Here is a 21,148-nt window from a genome sequence, read left to right as displayed (position 1 = left end):
TTTGATTACAAGTACCTGAAAATAACGCCGTAAAGATAAAGATCTCCGTAGAATGAATCTCTAATCGCTCATTCAAATGCAAATTAAAATTAGTACGCAGTTATGAGTGCATTGTCTCTATTGACGAGCGTTGTGAAGATAGGAAGACTACGTTGGTAATAACGTTCTCTACCGGCAATTAGTTACCATGCACGACCTCTATATGCAGGCCAGTCATGCGCAGATCGGAGTTAGGTTGAATATTTCTCTTTCGATATGGCCACCGAATGGTTTTATCGAAAACAACGTTAAAAAATCGAAAATTCTACGCAAAGAAGAGTTAGCTGAATGTGACCGCCGCATACTGGTAATTCGGTAAGTCAACCCTACTCGCTTTTATCTCGTTAGTCTCGGAGATTACGATTTTGACCAGAAGCGGTCGAAAGGGATAACAAATATTTATAGGAAGGGGAAGATTAATTAAAAACCAAGAGATCGCCATTTGGCTATGGTCCCTTGGTTGGTAAAGGCTAAAGATACAAATGAAATCGGTGTGCCATTTACACTATCCAATTTTTTATGGATCATTTTTGTGAATGGCATCACAGATTCTTCCATGATTCCCACCGAGATTTTGTTCTTATATTATTGGCAGTATAATTTGTTTGACTTAAGCACCGCTTAATAAAAAGACACATAGTGTATACATGCCTTAACTTATTTTCCTGCTGCGACCAAACACGCAGCGTTACCCACATTAGCTGTGTCTAGTCTAATCGTAACATGATTTTGTTTCAACGTAAATGGCCATGTATTTTTTCTTATTTAAATATGAGCCGCAAAGTTATTCTAGTTGTTAACTTTGCGCAACATTAGTGTCTATATATGGTGCACACTGTTTAATGTTTTGTGGTATCTGTGAATCCGGAAATGTTATTGGAATAATGAGATTCTATTTTCATTGGTAAGTAGCTGGAGATTGATTGTTATACTCCAGCATAAATATAGATAATGAGAACTATGATAAGTATGTAGATTAGTTTTTATATTAAATAACAAAAGTTAAACTTATTATTAAATATCTGTCAAGTTTCCTGAGTATGTAAGTAAGTGCGTAAGAATTGATTTACTTTATCTAGCATGTTATTCAAGTTTCCTTGGAGCTAGCTCAAAAATTTACTCATTGTACTATGTATTGCTGAAACCATCTTTTCAGCAATATTTTACAACACACATTATAAGTACAGGGCTATTCTTAATTCAATATAAAGTTAAGTTATATTTTTGAAAAATTAGTATTTAGATAATGTTATATGTGTATATGTAAGCTGTTTAAATATAATGGCATATTTGCAACTTTGAACTGGTAAGTATAGCTCATTAAAATTTGTAGTTTAATTGTAATCAAGATTATTATTAGAAAGTATGATAAGCATATTAATGATTGCTGCTACAGGGTTGGCTTACACTAATTAATACATCTTTTTAGTTTACTTCTAATATTACAGAATATTTTTAGAGTCACAATGCTTAGTTTCCTTCATAAATTCAGTATATTTATCTCAACAATTTATCAGAAATTCATCATTTATATAATACACTATATAATTAATTTTTTCTTTAAATAAAAATCTTTCATTTGTATTCTATTGTGCTGACCCTGATGCTGCATGTTTACATTTTTTAAGTCTTATAATAGTTTTATATTTTCAGAAATCAAGGTGAAAATTTTTCACAGACGTGGATCAGCCATGCAGAATTTCGATGATCTTGACATAGAGGGTCGTACTCCTTCTCATTTATCAGAAACAGGCAAGGAGAAGGTAAGGCATATTAAAAATTCTGTGTAAATATGTTCTAGTCATTGTTCAGTAATATTAAAATTTTTAACACATTTCAATACATGTTTACAAAATACAAATATACGTTATTTTTATCTTATAAAAATTTATTATTTTTTTTTTCATATATTACATACAGCATTGTAATGTAATCAATCACAATTTTAGTTACTCCTAATCAAGCACATCTATTTTCTCCTATTATCTTCTGTAAACATACTTATCTATCAGATACACTTTTGGAATGACAGTTACGTGTCTATTCTACAAGGTGTTTCTATTTCACAGGAAGAGTATGATCGAAAGCGTTTAATGAGGAGTAGTGTCACTGCAGAAGATGGCACGCTCAGACCAGTGTATTCTGAAACTGAAGATGGTGATATATGGTGTCATATTTGTAACATAGCTTTGTTTGGAGCTCACAAATTACTAAATCATAATATGTGTAACCGTCACAAAATGAAATTAGATGAATGGCCATATCCAGTTTTATTATGGTCCAAACGATCAGATATTGTAAAAGCAGCTCCACCTGCACAATCGACTGCCATCAGTGATGGACTAGCACCTGGAGAACCAGTACCACCTGGTATGGAGGACCAAATAACCAGAACAACAACGATTCAGATGAGTCTGGATCGACACAGAAGTTCCCCGCTTGTTGGTCTAGAATACCTACTTGAATTGATCGATAATGACTCTTGTGAACCCAGTTACACATGCGTTTTGTGTGATAAACGGGGCGATCCTCGTACCGTTATGGCTCATATTACCAGTTATAATCATAGAATAACGTACCTAAATAGACATTTTCCAACAATATCGCGAGCTATTACTGAATTACCGCGTACTCCCAATTATAAGCGTGGAGCTAACGAAATATCGGTGTTAGTGGCTAAGAAGATCGAAGAACGTTTTGGAAGACTACAGCCGCAGTTAGTAGACAAGCACCAATTTGAAAAAAACAAAATGCAATACATCAAGAGGGTCTACCAGGACTATCATTTTAGGTAAGTCATGACTGATAGCTTCATATTTTCAATTTTACACTTGTAAATTTCATACGAATTGGGCGTTTCAATTCGTGTATTTTACAAAAGTTAATGAACGTGATATAACGAGGTGCGCGACTATGATTTTAATTTGCATTTCCTCAAAATCAATGGCTGTTTCCTACGTGCAGGGAAACGCCAGAATTAACATTTATGGATGTTTACGATGTGCGATGGGTAACGAACTTTGAAGAGAAAATGGCTGAAATGACTGGTAATAGTGGTTCAAAGAAAGGTGAGTATACAATGATCTGTATTTTTAAAAGGAAGTTCGCATAAAATATTTAATTGTTTAATGGGGGTCTTATATTAAGATTCTCAATCAACCGACGAGAAGCTAGATGATAAACACAAAAGTGAAGACAAGAAAATTGAAAAATCATCGCCAAAGAAAACAGAGTCTAAACCAGAAACGACGAAATCGTAAGTTACGAATAATTTATTTTTTTTCCCTCAAACTCAAAAAGGAATGACCTTTTGTTCATGAATTACGAAGATTTAAATATAACATAAATATTTCTTTCTTTTTAGGGGATTCAAGATTCGCATTCTTACGAGGGATAAACTAAGTCTCCGTAAGCCATTAGATAAAGACGAAGAAATGGTTAAAAAGTCACCCAAACGTCCCTCCGACGAAACTAAATCTCTTTCGTCGCTTTCAAGTATATCCAGTAGCCCATCGCCATCGCGTTCAAGATCACGGTCACCACTTCGTAATCGTAAAAACAGTTCAGCGGACAAAGGTGGAAAGTATCGTACTAAATCGCGGTATTCGCGAGATCGGTCGCGTTCCCGCAGTCGTACACGGTCGCGTTCTCCAGAACCACTTCGGGAGCGGGATAAGTGGGACAAATACCGTGAGCAAATTAGACGCGCCGAGGAAACGCTTGATCGGGCACTGAAATTTCACGAAAAGAATCCGGAAAAGCATCCGTCTTATCCTGACGAATGGAAAAAATTCTGGAACAGACGATACAAAGAGTTACAGGCTGAAGGTAAAGATCCTAGCAAACACGATTTTAAACCAGAGTGGATTGAATTCTGGAACAAACGCATGCGCGAGATTCATAACGAGCAGCTGCAGCAACGGAAAGAGGAAATCAGAAAACGGTTAGAATTGCCGGAAGATAAGCCTCCCGAGAAATGGGTTCCACCGAGAAGCCGTGAACGATCGTCTCCTAAAAGGAGTCGTCATCGCGTTGAGAGTGATGACGAAGTGGAATACGTTGGTACAAAAACTATTAAAACAGATTATTATGATCATCATGACGTGAGGGATCGTGAATACGCGTATCCTTCGTATATGCGCGGAAGAGGAAGTGCATACAGAACTAGTAGCAGCAGCTACTATCCTCGAGGTATTCCGCCGCGTACAAGACCAATACATTACGCAACACCCTACCCAGTCAAAGACAAATCTCCAAGCCCTATCCCGGATGAAGTTCTAACTGAAGATTTAGAAGTAGTTGGTTTACTGAGATTGCTCACAGCGTTAGAAGGACAACTGGGCTCTCTTGGTCCTAAGATAGTGTCTCTTCTTTCAAAAGCGCTCGCAGCAGAGAAAGCGAAACCTAACTCTGCAGAGGAGCTACTGTATGACGAAGAAGTTAGCGTGCTTTTCGAAACGGTTAAGGAAAAACTTAAGGGTCAATTGTTCGCTGGTATGATAGAAAAGATGGCCATAACGCCAACGAAAACTGCGATACAAAACATTGCTCAATTGTTGCACAAAGCGGCAGAGAGTAAGAAAAAAATGGAAGAGGAAAAAAAGAAGAAAAGAGAGTTAGAGGCTATTGCCAGACAAACGAATTATGTTCCGAGAACGGTTTACCCGAGACCAGTAGAAATTACACCTGCGATTAAGTCTGAACCTGTCAGTGTTCCTGGTGTTGGTACTGTAGACAAGGTAGCTATAGCCCAACAAATTGCAGCAGCTTTGGTAGCACAAGGTAGATCAAACGTATCGCAGGAGGAATTAGAAACCCTCATTAATGCTGTTGTTGGAATGGCCGAGGCATCTAAAAATTCTGATAAGCCAGTAACTACTGCTGATTTTGTTAAAGGATTGGCTAGAGGTAACACTTCCTTTCCTCAAGCTGCAGCTTCCACGTCAGCAACGCCAGCACCAGATACTGCTGAACGTCCCACTAATAAGATGGAAAGTCTATCGGATACAGATCTCAAATCACTTTTACAAAATTTCAAAGACTTGAGCTCGCAGGAACAACATGGTCTGATTAATTTCTTAAAAAAATTAGAGGTAACCGATCCGGTTCGAGTAGAAAAGTTAAGGGCGTTTGTTAACTTGGGTACGTCGTCGATTATAGCGTCGATGCCAAAAGTAAAATCGCCAACTCCAGAAAAAGTAGAAATATGTGTTAAATCAGGTAGAAGTATATCACCATTTTCCGGACGTAAGGGAAATCAGAATTCTTTGGAAGAGGAAGATAAATGGAAGCCTAAAGTAGATATGTTCGCGAACGACGATGAGGAAGAGGAGCAAACGAAAAAGGAGAATGACGACAAACAGAAGACAAAGTTAGACTTATCAGATGACGATGACGATTATACGTTTGAAGATATATACAAGGCGGCGGATAAAAATGTCAGTGAAAATGAGAAGGCAAAGAAAAAGTCGCGTGCGTTTTCAAAATCAGTGTCGAATTCACCGAGATCGTGGAGTCGATCTCATTCGCGTTCGAGATCACGTTCCCCTGTCAGGTCGAAAGAAACGACAACAAAATCTAACGATCCAAATGCAATTTTGAATGAGACCAAACGGTTAATAGCGAATATAATGGGAGATCTTCCAAATAAATACGTGCCAAAGTCACACTTATCGCTTGGAAGTGAAAATGTCGAACAAAACATGTCAAAGCCATTAGATCAAATGTCTAATACATCAACAGCTCCCGTGTCCAATTTTTATAATCAGGATTATGTTCAAAATCCTCAGCAACCCTGCCCCCGTCCACAAGGACCTCCCCTAAGTTATCCTAACATGCCCAATCAGCAGTATCCAAATTATCCTCAACAGCAAGTGTATGGTGCTAATCAAGGTTACATGGACAATGGTTATAATTATCAAGGTTACGGTGGTTTAGGTAATCAGGGTCAATACAGTGGATCGTCCATGCCGTCGAATCAATATCCCAGTCAACAGAATTATGGTGGAGCACCATATGGTGGACCACCTGGGGCTCATTCATCAAACTATTCCCAGCCACAACCTCAACAGCAATACGGAAATTATGTGCAGCAACAGCGTTTCTATTGAAGTGGCATTCTATGCAAGAATCATTCGTAAGAATGTATTGAACTTTTACATAACTGTAAAACATGTTTGACTATTACGAGATTAGTTTTTCTTCTCAGATACTGAGTTACAGTGTCTATGGAAAGTTACAGTGTTGCTAGTTTGGAAATCCTAATAATATAGGAATGATTAGAATGGTCTTAAATCGTTTCTGAATTAATTGGATCAGTTGTATGTATATATGCATTGGAAGATTCGTTATATATAGTAATAAGTTTTTTCATTGCTTCATTGCTGCAGAAGGCATTCTATTCATTCCTATACGAAATTTGGATTATGATTACTTGATTGCCACGAGACTTTTTGAAGGATTTCATATTTATATTTATCGTTCCTCTTCATGCATGAAAAAATGATTTCTATCTCATTTTTTATACATTTATATGTCGCGTTTGTCTCGCCTGATGAATGGTGAGATTTGAATTTATGAAAAATATCTCGATTTTCTTGAATGTGTCATATAGGGTGGAGTGAACATGGTTTTATAGTACAAGAGTGATGTTGAATGATGTCAGCGGGATGAAAGTAAGTAAAAAAAAGAAAATTGAAACAAAGAAACGTCTTTACTTTTAATTACAATTCTATAATAGTAATTTTAATTAAATTTTATTCATTGAGGATACGTTTATCATGTTTATAATTTAGCCAGTTTCAGATGCATGTGATAGAATGTCAAAGGAGTCGAAAGTAACAATGTTATTTTTACAAGCACTTCTAATGTTTAAAGAAATATATATATATATATATATAGTTAGATAGATATATATTTAGTAGTAAGAACAAGTATGTGTAATTTTTCAATAAAAAAAAGGACATTGTAAAAGTATACTATAAGTAAATGGTAATCTTCATTTGTAAATACTTTTACGCGTTAAAGTTTTTCATGTTCTCGCGTAACTATAAACATACCAAGGAACATGTTTTGTAAACATTTAATAGTAATAATAGTAACAAAATTAATAGTAAGTTCAACTGTATAAAGAAACATACATAAACGAATCGTTTTAATTATACGTCTCATGACTTTCATTTTAGTAAATACTAGAAGCTACGTACACAAAATGCCAGTCTTCACGAGCAAGTAGGAATACGAATTAATAGGATGCTTAAATCTGTGGTCTTTTATTAATGCGTTAATGAAATAATCAATATATTAATACCACGTGACTGTACAGTGCACATTGACTAGAGAGTTATAAAGATTTCAGTTATTTCGATGCACACCAGTACCATGTGCTATATCATAACGAACTTCTATATAAATTAATTGAATAAAGCCCGCGGCACAGTTCGTACAATATTTACACGTTTCTTTACAGACGCAGTGGAACGTATTAAAATCTTCTATTTCGGCACGAGACCCCTGGTCTTCGGGTAAACGGGCGGCGGTATCTGTTGGATCTTTCCAACGCTCTTAGGTCGTATTTTCGCGGACTGTAATCGCGGCTTTGATCTGAGTTTCGCGCTAGAAGCATCCACATCGATGTCTCCCTCGTCACGCAACGCTTCTTCAAGAACCGCTTGAATTGTAGGCGCGATAGCAGGTCCCTGGTAGTCCAACGTTGTCCTCGCAGGCATGTCTAGGTCTAAGTTTAATATATTATCACCCGCGTAACGGCAACCCCTTCCCATAGCTAATGCGATTCGCGCATATTCAGAGACAGGTCTGCGTGCACCAGGAATAGACGTGGGTCTTTTTATCAGATCTATACTGGATGGTTCTGGGTCCTTCACTCTCCAACAGTCTTCCTCTTCATCGAGATGAATTCTTGTTAGGATTTTATTCTTCTCTTCTTCAGGAATAAAGTTCTCTATTATAAGATACTTCAACTTTAATTCTTTCATCAACTCATGCTGAGTCTGCTCCAGATCCCGTCTATCTCTATTGAAATCATTAGTAACATCCTCTAGTTCTTGCTTGAGTGCTTGTAATTTAGTAAAACATTTTCTAAGTTTTCTAGACTTCACATCCACCTCTTGCTGCAAATTTGTATACGTTTCTTTGACGCCTAGCATAGTCAGCTCTTCATCCTCAAGCTTCTGCTGCATCTCAACCTCCCGTTTCTTCCGCTCAGCAATTTCCGCCGCCTTTTGTTCCAACGCTCTCTGCTGCTCGTTCGTATGGTCAATGATGTTCTTGCCTCCACAAAGCATTTTGCTCTCCAGGTCCTTTATTCTCAGTATAAGATTCTCCGTCTCTTGTTTCTCCGCCTTCAGCTGTTCAGCGATCAGCTTTTTATCCGTCTCTATCTTATTATCCTCTCCTCGGCTGTCTTCCGCCTCAGATTCTGATTCTATAGCCTCATCTTCTTTCTTCCTCTTCGACCTCTTCTTCTTCTTTTGCACTGTACCTTTCTGAGCCAGCTTCTCCTTCAATCGCCCAATTTCTTCTTGATACTGCCTCAATAGAGCGTCCTTCGGGTCCTCGTTGATTCTAGGCTTATTCTTAATATTCTTAGCACGATTAGCGTACCGCAACGTGGTCAACGTCTCCTCGTAATTATAACTCGCCGGCCCTATATTCGCCACCATAATAGTTTTCGAGTTACCACCCAAAGAGTCCTGCAATAACCTTGTTAGCTTCGAATCTCTATAGGGCACATGAGTAGTCTTCCCATCCACCAAAGCCGAGATGACATTGCCTAGAGCCGACAGGCTCAAGTTTATCTTACTCGCTTCCTTCAGCCTCTCACCGGAAGCCCCAGTTTTGCTCTGCCTTTCGCTCCCCGCAAGATCGACTAGATTCAAACGACCTACTCTAATCCCACCCGTATCCCCCATAGATCCCATTTCTATAGTGATCAGAAATATCGCGTGCGACCTGGAGCTGTGCTCGTTCATATTCGTCGCACCAATCGTCCTGTTCTGGTTCCCCGTGTTCATCAGCTGCTGTATCTCCGCGGCGCTCTTGCAAACCGACGTGGACAGGTCCTTCACGAACACACCCGTATCAGGTTTCTCTTTCAACTCGAATCTTAGACTCTGGTCAGGCTGCAGGAGATCACGAATTTCCTCCTGGTAGATCTCCAAGTAGCTGGCTCGAACCAAGTACTGCATGTTCTCTGATCGACCTATATGATTAAATATATGCTCGAACGACCTTGGTATCACGCCTCGTCGCTCGTGATCGTTCTTCATGCCCTCCATGGTGTACGTTTTCCCAGTGCCGGTTTGGCCGTACGCGAAAATGGTGCCATTGAAACCGTCGAGGACGGAGGACACCAAAGGTCTGACTGTCTCCTCGTACAGGTCCTGCTGGCTGGAATTCCAGTCGTAGACCGCATCGAACGTGAAGACTTTCACATTGTCGCTCGACGGATCCTCCCGCGGGTGACGGACCTCGACCACTCCCCTCGACGGGAAGGCATCAACCACACGCGAGTACCCGCGGGTCAGTTCCTTCTCGTCCATCGGTCGACATCGCACGACCACCTGGACGCGCTGGGTCACCGCCTCCGTAATCGCGTTCGACTTCATGTTCTTCTTTTTCCAGGTCCTCAGTTGATTGTCCGCCTTTTCCATGTCGCCGGTCGATTCACCTGTGCAACGAGAGAAACGCAACGATGAGCCAACGCAGGGACATAACCACGCACTGTTGCGAAATCAATAATCCGACCCGTGCGAGATGGGGAAAATCGTGAAATAAAACTAACAAGATATTCGGCGGTTTTCGAAGAAAAAGAGGGACCTGGTTTTACTGCCTATGGAGAAATGAAATATAGTGGAACAGAAGGTTGAAATTCTGTCTGGGAGTTAATTAAAATCGTCGATGTTGCAACGGTTACTAGAGGCACAGTGAATCAGCCGGTTCGCGATCGCGTGACCGTTCACGAATGACTTAACGTGTAGGATGTCGTGTTTATGTTGAATAAGTTTGGAATGATGTTGCCAGTGGTAATAAGAAACCGAAGGTGTGTATATTGATCCCCTTGGGTTTCAATTATTCAGAGGAACTAAGGTCAGGAAATGCACAGGAGCACGCGTGTATTTTATAGCAATTAGGTCGAATATTCTCTTGTCTCTCGTTTTAAACCTTTTTTAGCCGCAACCTCTGTCACTTTTGATGCAAGGAGAAATAAAAGTTCGGCTTGGACACCTTAACCAAACTCTAGGCGACACGTTACGAGCGTCGTGGATGTGTGCCTTCTGTTAGAAGGTATGCTTACCTTCTCAAGCCTTTGGACGAGAAGTGTTACGATAAACGAGCAATGATTTTTCGTCGTATCCGCATGTTACCCTCCTCCGCAAGGTATTGATCCATTGTTTGCTTTCTAGGATTCACACTGACAACACGCGCCCTTTTTTATCTGCTTGTTCGGTCGGTCTTGGCTCGCGGTGATCACCGACAGATCTTACGTTAGTCACAACTTGATAATTAATCGTACCATTAAGATAACACGCGACGCATCGTGACAGAACGCAGGAACAACCGCATCGTATTTTGACAGCGATAAGCCATTACGGTTGAGCATGCGCAGTGAAGTTCTCTCACTCGTTTCCAAGGACTTACTGAATCGATCTCTCGCTTAACCGCTGGGTAGGCTCATTCAAGATGACCGTATTTCGAATTCGTCTGTGAAACTTGGATGTTAGAAATTTACTTTATCGACGAATCATGCTTTTAATTTTTATTGGATGACTGACAGGAGAAAAGTTTACTTATATGCCTTGTTTCCCTTGATTATATAGATTTTGAACATACATGAGGAATTCTTTTCAAAATTTTGATTTGAAAAATTGAAATGAATTAGGTGGTCAAAAAATTTTGATTTCTGTTACTGGAACTGTGTTGTTTCTAATGCATAATTTGAAATAGCTACAATAATTGTTAATATAATTATAATTAAAATATGCAGTATTTTGCATTACATTATTTATAATATTTAACGCCGTTTTCATGTAAAATTAAAGTCGTCAGCTGATCTTTATGAGCTTGCGTGATGCTTGCCTCTGAAAGGAATTGCTGCAATAGTTTTTTTTAATCAGTTGCACTTTAGTATACAAATTTTACAATGAACAATTTATGATATTCTGTACTTAGTTGTTAGTACATATTGATGCATTTCTAAATTTGTGCTTTGCATCGAAAAGTGGAACTACTTCGTATGTTTTCTTCGAAAGTCTCTACTGATAAACGTAAAACTTTATATTTAATTATTTTATTAAGAGAACAATTGTTCATATGTTTCTCTTTTATGTTTTGTGTTCCTTACATAAGTTCAATTTGAAATTTCATTTAAAATAAATTGCCAAGGTTGATAACCTTTACACTAAAAATGTTACTTCTATGAATTTTTGATCAAGGAAATGACGTTACATTTCGTGGCTTGTTTCGTGGCGTGTAAGTCACCTGCTCGACAGGGTGCTATAATAGTGTTTATTCGAAATATTATTGCTTAAAAGACGACTGAAATCAATGTCGGAAGACTGGCAGTTTTCCATATAATTTATAGTAAAGTTAGTGTAACACAGAAAATCAATGAAAACAGAAATTTTATAACTAATTCTTCTACCTACCCTATAATTTTTATTTTTATCAATGTAGAAGTATATTAGACATTACATCACATAAATATTAACTGTAGGAAAATAAGCACAAATATCTCTTAATTTATTTTCATTAACTTTACTTTGCAAACACTATTATTTACTTAATTTACTTTTATCTATTCTACTATTACTATTATTGTTGTAAATTACTAATCAATTGATGTTTTTTTGTTTCAGACAAAATGAAGCTGTGGTTAGTAATACTTCACATTGTCCTAGTTGCAGCAAATATATGGGTCACTGCACATTTTCATGAAGAACTTCCAGAAGACAATGAATTTGCAGAATTTGAAGATTTCGAGGAAGAGAGGCAAACCCAACCGATGAATGATCGTGGAATGGAACAGTTTAAAGAATCTAATAGCAATCAAGATTTTGAAGAAGATGATGTATTAATTGTTGATGGTGATAGTGAATTTGATCATTTTGATGAGGAAGAATTTGAAGGAGTCGATGCAGCTGGCGGAAATGTGGGCCCAAAAAGTGATGAGCCATCTACATTAACAATTACAAAAATACCATTGCATTTGCGAGCACGATGGGATAGTTTCTATTTAGAAATACTGATGGTCATTGGACTTTTGGTATACTTCATGAATTATGTAGCAGGACGTTCTAAAAATGCTCGCATAGCAGAAATGTGGTTAATGGACCATAAGCAACTGTTACTTGATAATTTTTCCCTTGTTGGTGACACAGGAAAGATGCATGAAGATGCGTCTGAAAATGGTCTAGTGAAAGAAAGTCAGTCTCATTACAGTTTATATTGTTCAGGAAGAGTTGGTTGTGACTCCATGTTGATTGAACTAAAGTTAATCAAAAGGCAAGACTTAGTTGCAGTATTAGCACAACTTGTGCGACCTCAGAATGATCAAGCTCACATACGTATAGATTTAGCAAAAGATGAGACAGATAATTTTGTGTTAGCAATAGCTACGAAACGAACAGCAATGCATTTAGTGCGAGATATGGCTGACATTAGTGTTTATTGCCCAGAAAAAAGGCCAGGAGAAAAATTTGGTCTTCCATCAGGGTTTTATGTGATGTCTGAAATTGCTGAAGCAGCACCAGCTATTTTAGATACAAGAGTTTTACAAGCATTTTCAAAGTTTGCCCAGTATATAGATTATATACACATTAGTGACCAATTTAGTGGTCCCAAACAACAAGAGTAAGCATGATGAACAAATTTGAATTAATATTTATATTAATAACTCTTTTTTTAATATTACAATTTTAATTTTGTTACAGAGATACAGCTCAATTAACAATGCCTGAAGTGAAAAGAGTCTTACTTGTTGGATTAAATATAAGTATTAAAGGGCGAACTGCCACTGCAGAAGGCCAAGAAAAATTAAAACTTCTTTTGCAATTAACATTTTACTTATTAGATAAATTACGCCGCTTCAAATTATCGAAAGAGGTTCGGGACTACTTTCATTTATGATTACGTTATTTTTAGGCGTTACGTTATTTTACATTATTGTCATTACTGTTTAGGGTAAAGGTAAAGCGGATAAAAATCGGTTGAAGGTGGAGGAAGCATTTTTAAAGACAACTCATGCTGCTAGAGCAGAAGCAGCAGCTCAGCGAAGAGAAGAGCGTCGCAGGGCTGAAAAAGAACGCATTTTGCAAGAAGAGGATCCTGATAAACAAAGGAAATGGGAGGAAAAGGAGCAACGACGACTCGCTAAAAAGAGAGCACCTAGAATGAAGCAACTTAAGGTGAAAGCATTGTGACCTGAACGGTTAATTGTTAATCTTAAACAATTTGTTAAAACTCTTAAAGAGCCACGAGCTACTTGACAGAACTGCCCATTCAATTTGAGTCATATAGTAAAGCTATATCTCAACCATATTTACATGTCTCTCGATACCACCAAACTCTCATTTATCACGTTTCATTGAATTTTTCAAAACGAGCATAGGTAAGTAATATTTACTTAAAATTCATCTCTGGGAATAGTTTTGTACATTTTTTGTATTTTTTTTCTTTGTTTTACAATATACTTCGAGCTTGTTTTCTTGTTTATTATCTATCTGTATCGATACATATTTATTTTATAACATGATTGGTATAACTTTTTAAACAAGTTGTGCTAGATACAACAACAAATACTATTATAAAAATTTTGAGTTCATCATGAGTGCAGTAATATGTTCAGAAAACAATATATATATACACATAATTGTTGTTTTTAAAGATATTAATATTATTTACTGTACAGTTCATTCTTTGAACCCATCCTTTTTATGCAATACCCTCATATTATCAAATTTTTTAAGAACATATCAGAGTCATAAAATTAATTCTCACCTTAAGACATTTTAGATTCTTTCTACCTAGTTTTTCTTATGTATATGTACAAATTTACATGAATTCAATAAAACGAAATGGAGCATTATAAATTTAAAAAGGGATATTAAATCTATCAGTTTTGCATCAAGCATCCATAATAAAATAATCTCTATGGAAGTTATAATTATTATATATTTAATTGATATACATATGTACATTCAGGTACAAAGTATTTCAAATAGTACATTATGAATTAAAAAATTTTTTATTGGTTTCAATAACTCGTTTGCAAAATAGAAACCCATTATCCGATACAAAGTCCGCTATAACGATATTTAATCTACCCAGACCCGGTCGTTTCCGATCTATCCAAGAGATAATTGCTTTCTGCCCCAATCCTACTAAATCTCTTTGAAGCGTTCCACACAGATGCTTTAATACGAAAGGCATATCTGGTGTCAGAACACATTGCGAGATGAAACCGATTTCCATAGGACGCGTTTGCAATTCGAGATCCAGAAAATCTGTAAGTTCGTTAACACGAACAGTGTTGGGCCATGGTGTGCGCCATAAACCGTTTGGCCACAAATTCGAGTAATTTTGCGCGTAAATGTTTCTATAAATAACGATCACTTGATACTTTTCTAAATTGAGCCAGCGCAACGTTATGTGGTCGAAACTGGAAGCTACTGGACACAATTTTCTTGGGAATATTCGGAAAATAGTATCCACGAGATGACGATGATCCATTTCCGAGAACGAATAGAAATGTTGAAAGTCTAAAATAACAATTTCGTTGCTGTGAGAAGAGAGCCATTCCGCCACTTGCTGCAACGGCTGGTATATTTTTGATCCATAGAGACCATGCAGAAAATAAATATCTCCGTCTGTTGGTTTTGTAGCAACACGTAAGTCCAAGTACCGAATGCCGCCATTGAGCTGATCCTTGATATCGTTTTGTTGTGTAATAGACCAATTAAAAATAATGGGTTTCGAGACGAGTGAACAGTAACGACCGAGTGCCCTGATGTATCTTGGCTCGTCGGGCCCCACTTCATTACGACGATGTATGGTATAAGTCATCGTATTATGAGAACCTGTTACAATCTGTTGATTTATGTACACATTAAATACATTATAGCAGAACTTCCATTATTCAACCCAATAGGGAGAGATAGTCACTTGGATAAGGGTAGTTTAGATAAAATTGAAGATAGGAAGGGATCGAAACTGTTGCAAAAATTATTATTAGTCTGGTGTATGAAAATTCTTTTTCAAGCTTCAGTGAAAGAGAACCAACCTTATGAGCAAATTATTTAAGATACGTGGTTACATAGTCGTTACATTTATACGCAATTTATATATTGGTATACTGAAAGTCCTGCTATACAATTTTGAAATTTTTGAATTTAAAAAATTTTTGATTTTAAATTTAAATTTAAATTTTTGAATTGCTATACTTTTGAAATCTTTACTAGAATAAAAATATTTTGAACGTACCGGGTATCGCCAACTGTATTATGGGTACATTTTTCAAAGCTTCCGGAAGTCGAGTCATCCAGTACGCTAGTTCCTCATTGGAAGTAACTTTTCGTTCAGATTTATATGGAACGTTATTGGCAGTCTTGCTTTTGTGATCCATGTTATCGAAATATTTGTCGGTATAAAAACAATTTAAACGAACTATTTGTAGCCGAAACCGCGTGCAGCGAAATGATGTAGGTGTATGTACTTCACCTACATCGAATGACTGGATAGGTCATGATCTCCATCCTTTATATCGTTTTCTCACATTAACGTTCCCACGGTGATGTCATAACAATCACCTTGCACCTTCTTTCGACGCGGAATGACTGGATATGCAATTCGGATTCGTAGAACTTGAGCTCATGGCCATTCGATTATTCAGCGTCCCTCTTTTCTAGGCGAGAGGTTAACTGCGAGAATGAGTGGCTATTAAAAAGACATGTTATTGAGGGTTAGGTGCACACAAGTGGGTCTGTCATTCAACGTGTCACAGCTGGGTTATCTGATTGGAGACCAGATTACACCTGATCACGGTTCAACCTGCTGCAGTTGTTTCTCTAGCCTAGTTGAACTTCCTTATCCACCTAGAAATTTAAAGTTGATTTTGGCGCCCTCTGATCGTGACAAAATGACATGCCGTCTATTCATAAAGTAGAGATCCATTTTACCACTATGAACTTTGTATCTCATTTGATTAGACACATGCAAAGGTAATGTGACTATCCGTAGTGTTTTTTTTAAACTTATTTTAATGTATACATTCTAACCAATTACCTTTTTTTCTGTTACAGATATCTGATTGGGTTTCGAACGTGAAAAATTGGCGCGCTACGGACGCCATGACACTTGATCACTTCAAACGGATTTTCAATCGGTGTCGGACGTGCTGGAAGACGAATCTGCAATATGGTAATATGTAGTTTATAAACATGTTTTTATTATTTCCTTCAACTAAAAGTGTTCAGTTATAAGCGTAGTATGTAGTTTCATAGTTATGTAGTACTGCAATAGAGTAGAATCAAATTAAATGCTTTTGGTCTTCGGTCGGTTTCATTTTTCACTCCGATTTATTAGATCAAGATGGCGATTTTTAGATTTTGTTGGGTATTTGAGATTTAAATTTTACTGCATTTTAAATGCGTTTTTCTGTTATTTTTGATAATTCTTTTTTTTTATACTGTTACTGTATTTTCAGTAATAAAAGATAAATGGTATTTGTGGGTCTAACATTGTTCGTTATTAGTGAGATTTGACAGGGAGTTTTATGATCGTGCGTAATGCGATCGTGTAGAACTTCGGACTACTTTTTAAAAGCGTAGTAGATTGTCTTCTTAACGGATTGCGATAACGGTTCTAGCCCTCGTGAACGCTGCAAGATTTTATCGAAATTTTGATGGTACGAGATAATAGATTCAGTGTTCTTTGTTGATTGTGTTGATAATCCTAATCTAATTTCTTTTTCTTTAATTATTGCAGACGCAATTAATGGCAATACATGGGATCAATGCATCACTTACGATAGGTTTAGCTATCTAATCCTAAAGAAGGATGTAAGTAAATTTCCGAATTCTAAATTTAATTGAATAGTCTTTCTAAGCATAAATTTAAATAATCTTCTTATAAAAATTGTCTTTTGCATGAGTTAGTTTGTTATTGAATCAAGTATAGAAACATGAATAGAAAGATTCTAATGTTTGTTACAGTATTTTTGTGACAGCATATTTAATTTTGCTTTAATGTTGAATTGAAAAATAATCCGTAATATTTTCTATATTTTTCACTTTAGATTACTGCATTTGGAAATTTACATGCTTTTTGGTTTCTCGAGAGTGCTATTCATGTTGTGGTACAAAAGGTCAAAAGCAGTATCGGTGAGTGATTTATGTATTTTTAGCTTTAAGTATGATATATGTTTTATTTATTGATTATAAATGAATGATGGTAATATTTCTGATGAATGATGATTTATATATAGGTATATGTATAATAATAATAGTATATTTGCGTCAATGTTCTTACACAGAGTAAAAATATAAGTTACTAAGCTTTTAGCTTTTCTCAAGCAGGTACATAGCAAAAATGTCTTCTGCAGCTTATTTGCACAACAATTGAAATTAAATTGTTTTGCAAATATGTATTACAGTCGTAAATGTGTTGTCAGTTGCATACAAATAGTAATATAATTTTATCACAGTTTATAAGGATTGTTTACTATGTCATTACTGTAGCTATATAATTATAAGTAAATAATTCTGATTATCGTAACAATTTCTACCTATACATTAGATTTCATAATATAAATATACTGAAAGAATTTCAGGTATTAAACCTTTTCTATTAATCTTCTACTTTTGTTATCTTTAAGTATATTCCTCCCTTTGGTGCTAGTAAGAAACTAGTTGGGTGAAACTCATATGGAATCATAGTTTTTTCACAGACATCAACTTTATGATTGCAAAGTATTTTTATCAGTCCAACTTTTGACTGGTAATCTGCAAATCTTGCACCTGAAAAGAACATAGAAGTATAAATATGTAAAATGAACTAAATATTCCTATGAATGAAAAGTAGTATAATATACTTGTTCACATACCAATACAATTTCTTGGTCCATCTCCAAAAGGTAAATAATGCATGGGGTTTCGAGCTGCTACAGCATCTTCATTAAATCTTTCGGGGATAAAAGCGTCTGGGTTTGGATAAATGGTAGGGTCTCGTTGAATCGCGAATATCGGAATCGATACGAATGTTTTTTCTGGTATTGTAACCTTCGTACCTTCGAACGTGTAATTACTTTTTGATCGTCTTAGTAACATTGGTCCAGGCGGGTACTTTCTCAGCGTTTCTACATAAAAATATTAGAGATGTAGTCCAGTTATAATCATTTCATATGATTGTAACAGCTCCATATATACCTTTAAAAACTAAATCCAAATAAGTCATTTCCTTTATTTGTTCATATTTTAATTCCCCGTTGTTTTTTTTATAATGTTCCTTAATCTCTCGTCGCAATTTATCTTGTACGTCGGAGTTTAGAGCTAATTCGTAGAGAGTGTTACTCATCGCTGATGAGGACGTTTCAAAACCAGCAATGAAAAAAACAAAAGCTTGTGCGGTCAAGAAAGTATCCGTCAGTTCTATAAAATATAATTAAAAATCAGTAAACTTAATAACGAAAAATAACACTAAAAAGATGATCTACAAAATTTCATTCCAATTCGAACTTTTTCAAAATTATTCCATCTGAAAATTCCTACGATTTTCACTTACTAATATTTTCCAGTTTATCTGGATGTTTCTTAAGTTCAATTAGCGTGTTAATAAAGTCAGGTCTGACAATATCATTCTCCGTCCTATAGTTCATCATGTCCACAACGACTTTTGTGAAGAACTTAGTAACTTCTTGTAGGGGTAGTATATAACCGAGCAAATTATAGAATCTCGGAAAAGATTGTCTCAGTCGAAATCTCAGTAACTCTTTAAAACTGGGAGTGAACACTTTTTTCCCCATTCGACGAAATTCGCTCTCTTCGTCGGACAATGCATTTATTTCAATTCCAAATGCACAGCTACCGATCACGTCTGTCGTGTATTTTGCTGTTAATTCACGACACTCCACGTACTCTCCCTTTGCTACCACTTTGTCCAAGTATTTCTCCAAGTGCTCCGAACATTCTAATATCAGGGGAAACATCTCCTTGAGTTTGCCGGATGAGAATACTGGCGAAAGCCTCGTCCTTAGGGGTCGCCATCTTTGTCCCTCGAGATTGAACAGGTGCACGGATAATGGTTCCATCTGTGATTTTTTTTTTAAATTATTTCTATCATAAGGAAATTAATACTAAAGCATTAAATCATCTAGCATGAGTTTTCGATCGTGCATGGTCTTTACTCTGTGAGTAATTGGTTTATCACTTTTTGTTTTCATTTTATCGCTGCGACGGTCTTATAAATACTCTGTCATTGAGTTTTATTGTATACGCGTGATTTTTATTTATAGTCTTTTCTCAAAATGCGTAATGTAAGCATTCAACATTTTACAATCTTCTGTTAATGAAGAAGAGAAAGTCACTTATTTGGGTGAATTAAGGAAACATTCGAGCAAGACGTTGATTGATAACAACCGAGTGATTAGGTAGTCAGCATAGCCACGGTTACTAGAGTTACGTCTACTTGATAATACTTTATATACCTATTTAATAAACTACTTCGGGAGGTTTTGCTTATATTTTGTCAATCTTAGGGTTACGAATTTGTATACTTTCCATACCTTTTCGCAAATGGAAAATCCTCGGTCAATAAATTTCGAGAAATCTCGTATTAAGACGTCCTTTATATGATTCGTATCACGAAGTATAAGAAATGGTGTTCTCCTCATAAATATTCCTATCATCGGCTCGCTTTCGTATTCTTTCCAAACTTTTGTTAGATATTCCGCCATCGACATTTTTTGAAGCATAACATCTTTTATGTTACCAAATAGGAAAACAGGTTTTGGTCCATTGACTCCTCGACTTTTCCAAAAATCGTAGGTCGAAGTTAAATAGTAGTAGATCGCCAAACATACTGCAGCAATACCGCATAAAATTTCTAGGTAGCCCATCATTTTTCCTTAGTGCTCATTAATCTGGTAAACAATGAGATTTTATCAACTGCATGCACTATAAAAGATAGACTTGAGATAGGATATGCATTTTAAAAATAAGATAACGCACATTAAATTTTATATTTAAAATTACGATTTTACTATAATTGAACCAACATTTTAAATTTGATTTTCGTAAAAACTATGCATCGAGTTTTTTCTGTTCTACCAGTAACATTCACAAAATAAAATAGTACAAAGTGAGAAATAATAGCATATCGATACGTCTTTATCATAGCGCTACTACATAGGGGCAATCATCAGCGCTCAGACACACACACAGTGTTCCCGAGTTCGGTGCATTCTTCTCAAGGCTAAGAAGATACGAGATGACGAAGGGATTAAGCAAGCGAAGAGATGTTAGTTGATTACTACGTATTAGTGTACATAAAATGAAAAATACTTTAACCTGTTATATGTATAGTAGAACACCTGATCGAAGATTCCGAGGAAGTAACTATTTTCAGTATTATAATCAGAAGTCAGATCAACGCGATACACTGTGGCACAAAGTCAAAAGATCCAGGAACCACTTCGTATCAGGTGTACGTTCACTCCGAAAACCTCGCTAAGAACATTGGTCACGATGAGAAGCACCACATTTTAAAGATTAAATTAAGTGACTCAGTGATTGTTTTAATGGAAGTTTTATCGCGGCGACCAAATATTTACGCAAAGGTTAGGCTAGCCGTGTTGATGGACGCGTGTACACAGTTACGATGCATAATTCTACAGCAGAGAACCCGGAACTTTATCGTCGGAGCATGTGATCTCAGTTGAGAAGACTTGTTCATCAGTTAGCTATGAACTACTGTACTTGTGCGTCTAGGTGTCGCTATTGTGCGCTTTGATAAGGGAATAATACAAATATTTAATCGAATTACGATTGAATTAGGGCTATGGTATTTATTTAGATGATTAGGAGTTAGAACAATGACT

At 36.5% G+C, this 21,148-nt stretch overlaps 4 protein-coding genes and 1 long non-coding RNA gene across 10 annotated transcripts; 2 read left to right on the top strand and 3 right to left on the bottom strand.

Moving 5' to 3' along the window:
- Positions 1-243: 243 nt before the first annotated feature.
- On the top strand, positions 244-13,910 carry LOC143183688 (PAT complex subunit CCDC47). 5 transcript variants are annotated; one of them, XM_076385359.1, is made up of 6 exons: positions 290-354; positions 1,693-1,802; positions 2,109-2,830; positions 3,004-3,107; positions 3,187-3,295; positions 3,404-6,152. In XM_076385359.1, the coding sequence occupies exons 2-6, from the start codon at positions 1,731-1,733 to the stop codon at positions 6,147-6,149; spliced, it is 3,753 nt and encodes a 1,250-aa protein (XP_076241474.1). In that variant the 5' UTR covers positions 290-354; positions 1,693-1,730; the 3' UTR covers positions 6,150-6,152. The 5 variants fall into 5 exon arrangements, with proteins under 5 accessions (XP_076241476.1, XP_076241474.1, XP_076241479.1 ...); XM_076385361.1 differs by lacking the exons at positions 1,693-1,802; positions 2,109-2,830; positions 3,004-3,107; positions 3,187-3,295; positions 3,404-6,152 and adding exons at positions 11,916-12,909; positions 12,990-13,161; positions 13,239-13,909 and having other exon boundaries at positions 244-354; XM_076385364.1 differs by lacking the exons at positions 290-354; positions 1,693-1,802; positions 3,004-3,107; positions 3,187-3,295; positions 3,404-6,152 and adding exons at positions 11,916-12,909; positions 12,990-13,161; positions 13,239-13,910 and having other exon boundaries at positions 2,752-2,830.
- Positions 7,039-10,723, bottom strand: Klp68d (kinesin-like protein 68D). The gene is made up of 2 exons (XM_076385365.1): positions 10,355-10,723; positions 7,039-9,727 (listed from the first exon to the last, which is right to left on the bottom strand). The coding sequence occupies exon 2, from the start codon at positions 9,708-9,710 to the stop codon at positions 7,533-7,535; it is 2,178 nt and encodes a 725-aa protein (XP_076241480.1). The 5' UTR covers positions 9,711-9,727; positions 10,355-10,723; the 3' UTR covers positions 7,039-7,532.
- Positions 13,911-14,211: 301 nt separating the features above from the next.
- Positions 14,212-16,075, bottom strand: LOC143183694 (PI-PLC X domain-containing protein 2). 2 transcript variants are annotated; one of them, XM_076385371.1, is made up of 2 exons: positions 15,538-16,075; positions 14,212-15,134 (listed from the first exon to the last, which is right to left on the bottom strand). In XM_076385371.1, the coding sequence occupies exons 1-2, from the start codon at positions 15,677-15,679 to the stop codon at positions 14,284-14,286; spliced, it is 993 nt and encodes a 330-aa protein (XP_076241486.1). In that variant the 5' UTR covers positions 15,680-16,075; the 3' UTR covers positions 14,212-14,283. The 2 variants fall into 2 exon arrangements, with proteins under 2 accessions (XP_076241486.1, XP_076241487.1); XM_076385372.1 differs by having other exon boundaries at positions 14,212-15,144; positions 15,538-15,677.
- A 60-nt stretch (positions 16,076-16,135) lies between these two features.
- Positions 16,136-17,474, top strand: LOC143183695 (uncharacterized). Its single transcript, XR_013002640.1, has 4 exons — positions 16,136-16,274; positions 16,356-16,473; positions 17,041-17,114; positions 17,351-17,474. It is a non-coding gene; the product is annotated as an uncharacterized LOC143183695 (long non-coding RNA).
- LOC143183692 (cytochrome P450 6a2-like) lies at positions 17,466-21,127 on the bottom strand. The gene is made up of 6 exons (XM_076385368.1): positions 20,619-21,127; positions 19,835-20,191; positions 18,835-19,360; positions 18,480-18,701; positions 18,158-18,409; positions 17,466-18,071 (listed from the first exon to the last, which is right to left on the bottom strand). Exons 2-6 carry the CDS (start codon positions 20,168-20,170, stop codon positions 17,902-17,904), a joined length of 1,506 nt encoding a protein of 501 aa, XP_076241483.1. The 5' UTR covers positions 20,171-20,191; positions 20,619-21,127; the 3' UTR covers positions 17,466-17,901.
- Between the last annotated feature and the right edge of the window lie 21 nt (positions 21,128-21,148).

The sequence above is a fragment of the Calliopsis andreniformis genome, chromosome 9 (assembly GCF_051401765.1).
Source record: "Calliopsis andreniformis isolate RMS-2024a chromosome 9, iyCalAndr_principal, whole genome shotgun sequence".
Classification (NCBI taxonomy): domain Eukaryota; kingdom Metazoa; phylum Arthropoda; class Insecta; order Hymenoptera; family Andrenidae; genus Calliopsis; species Calliopsis andreniformis.
This window is presented reverse-complemented; position numbering and strand designations above follow the sequence as displayed.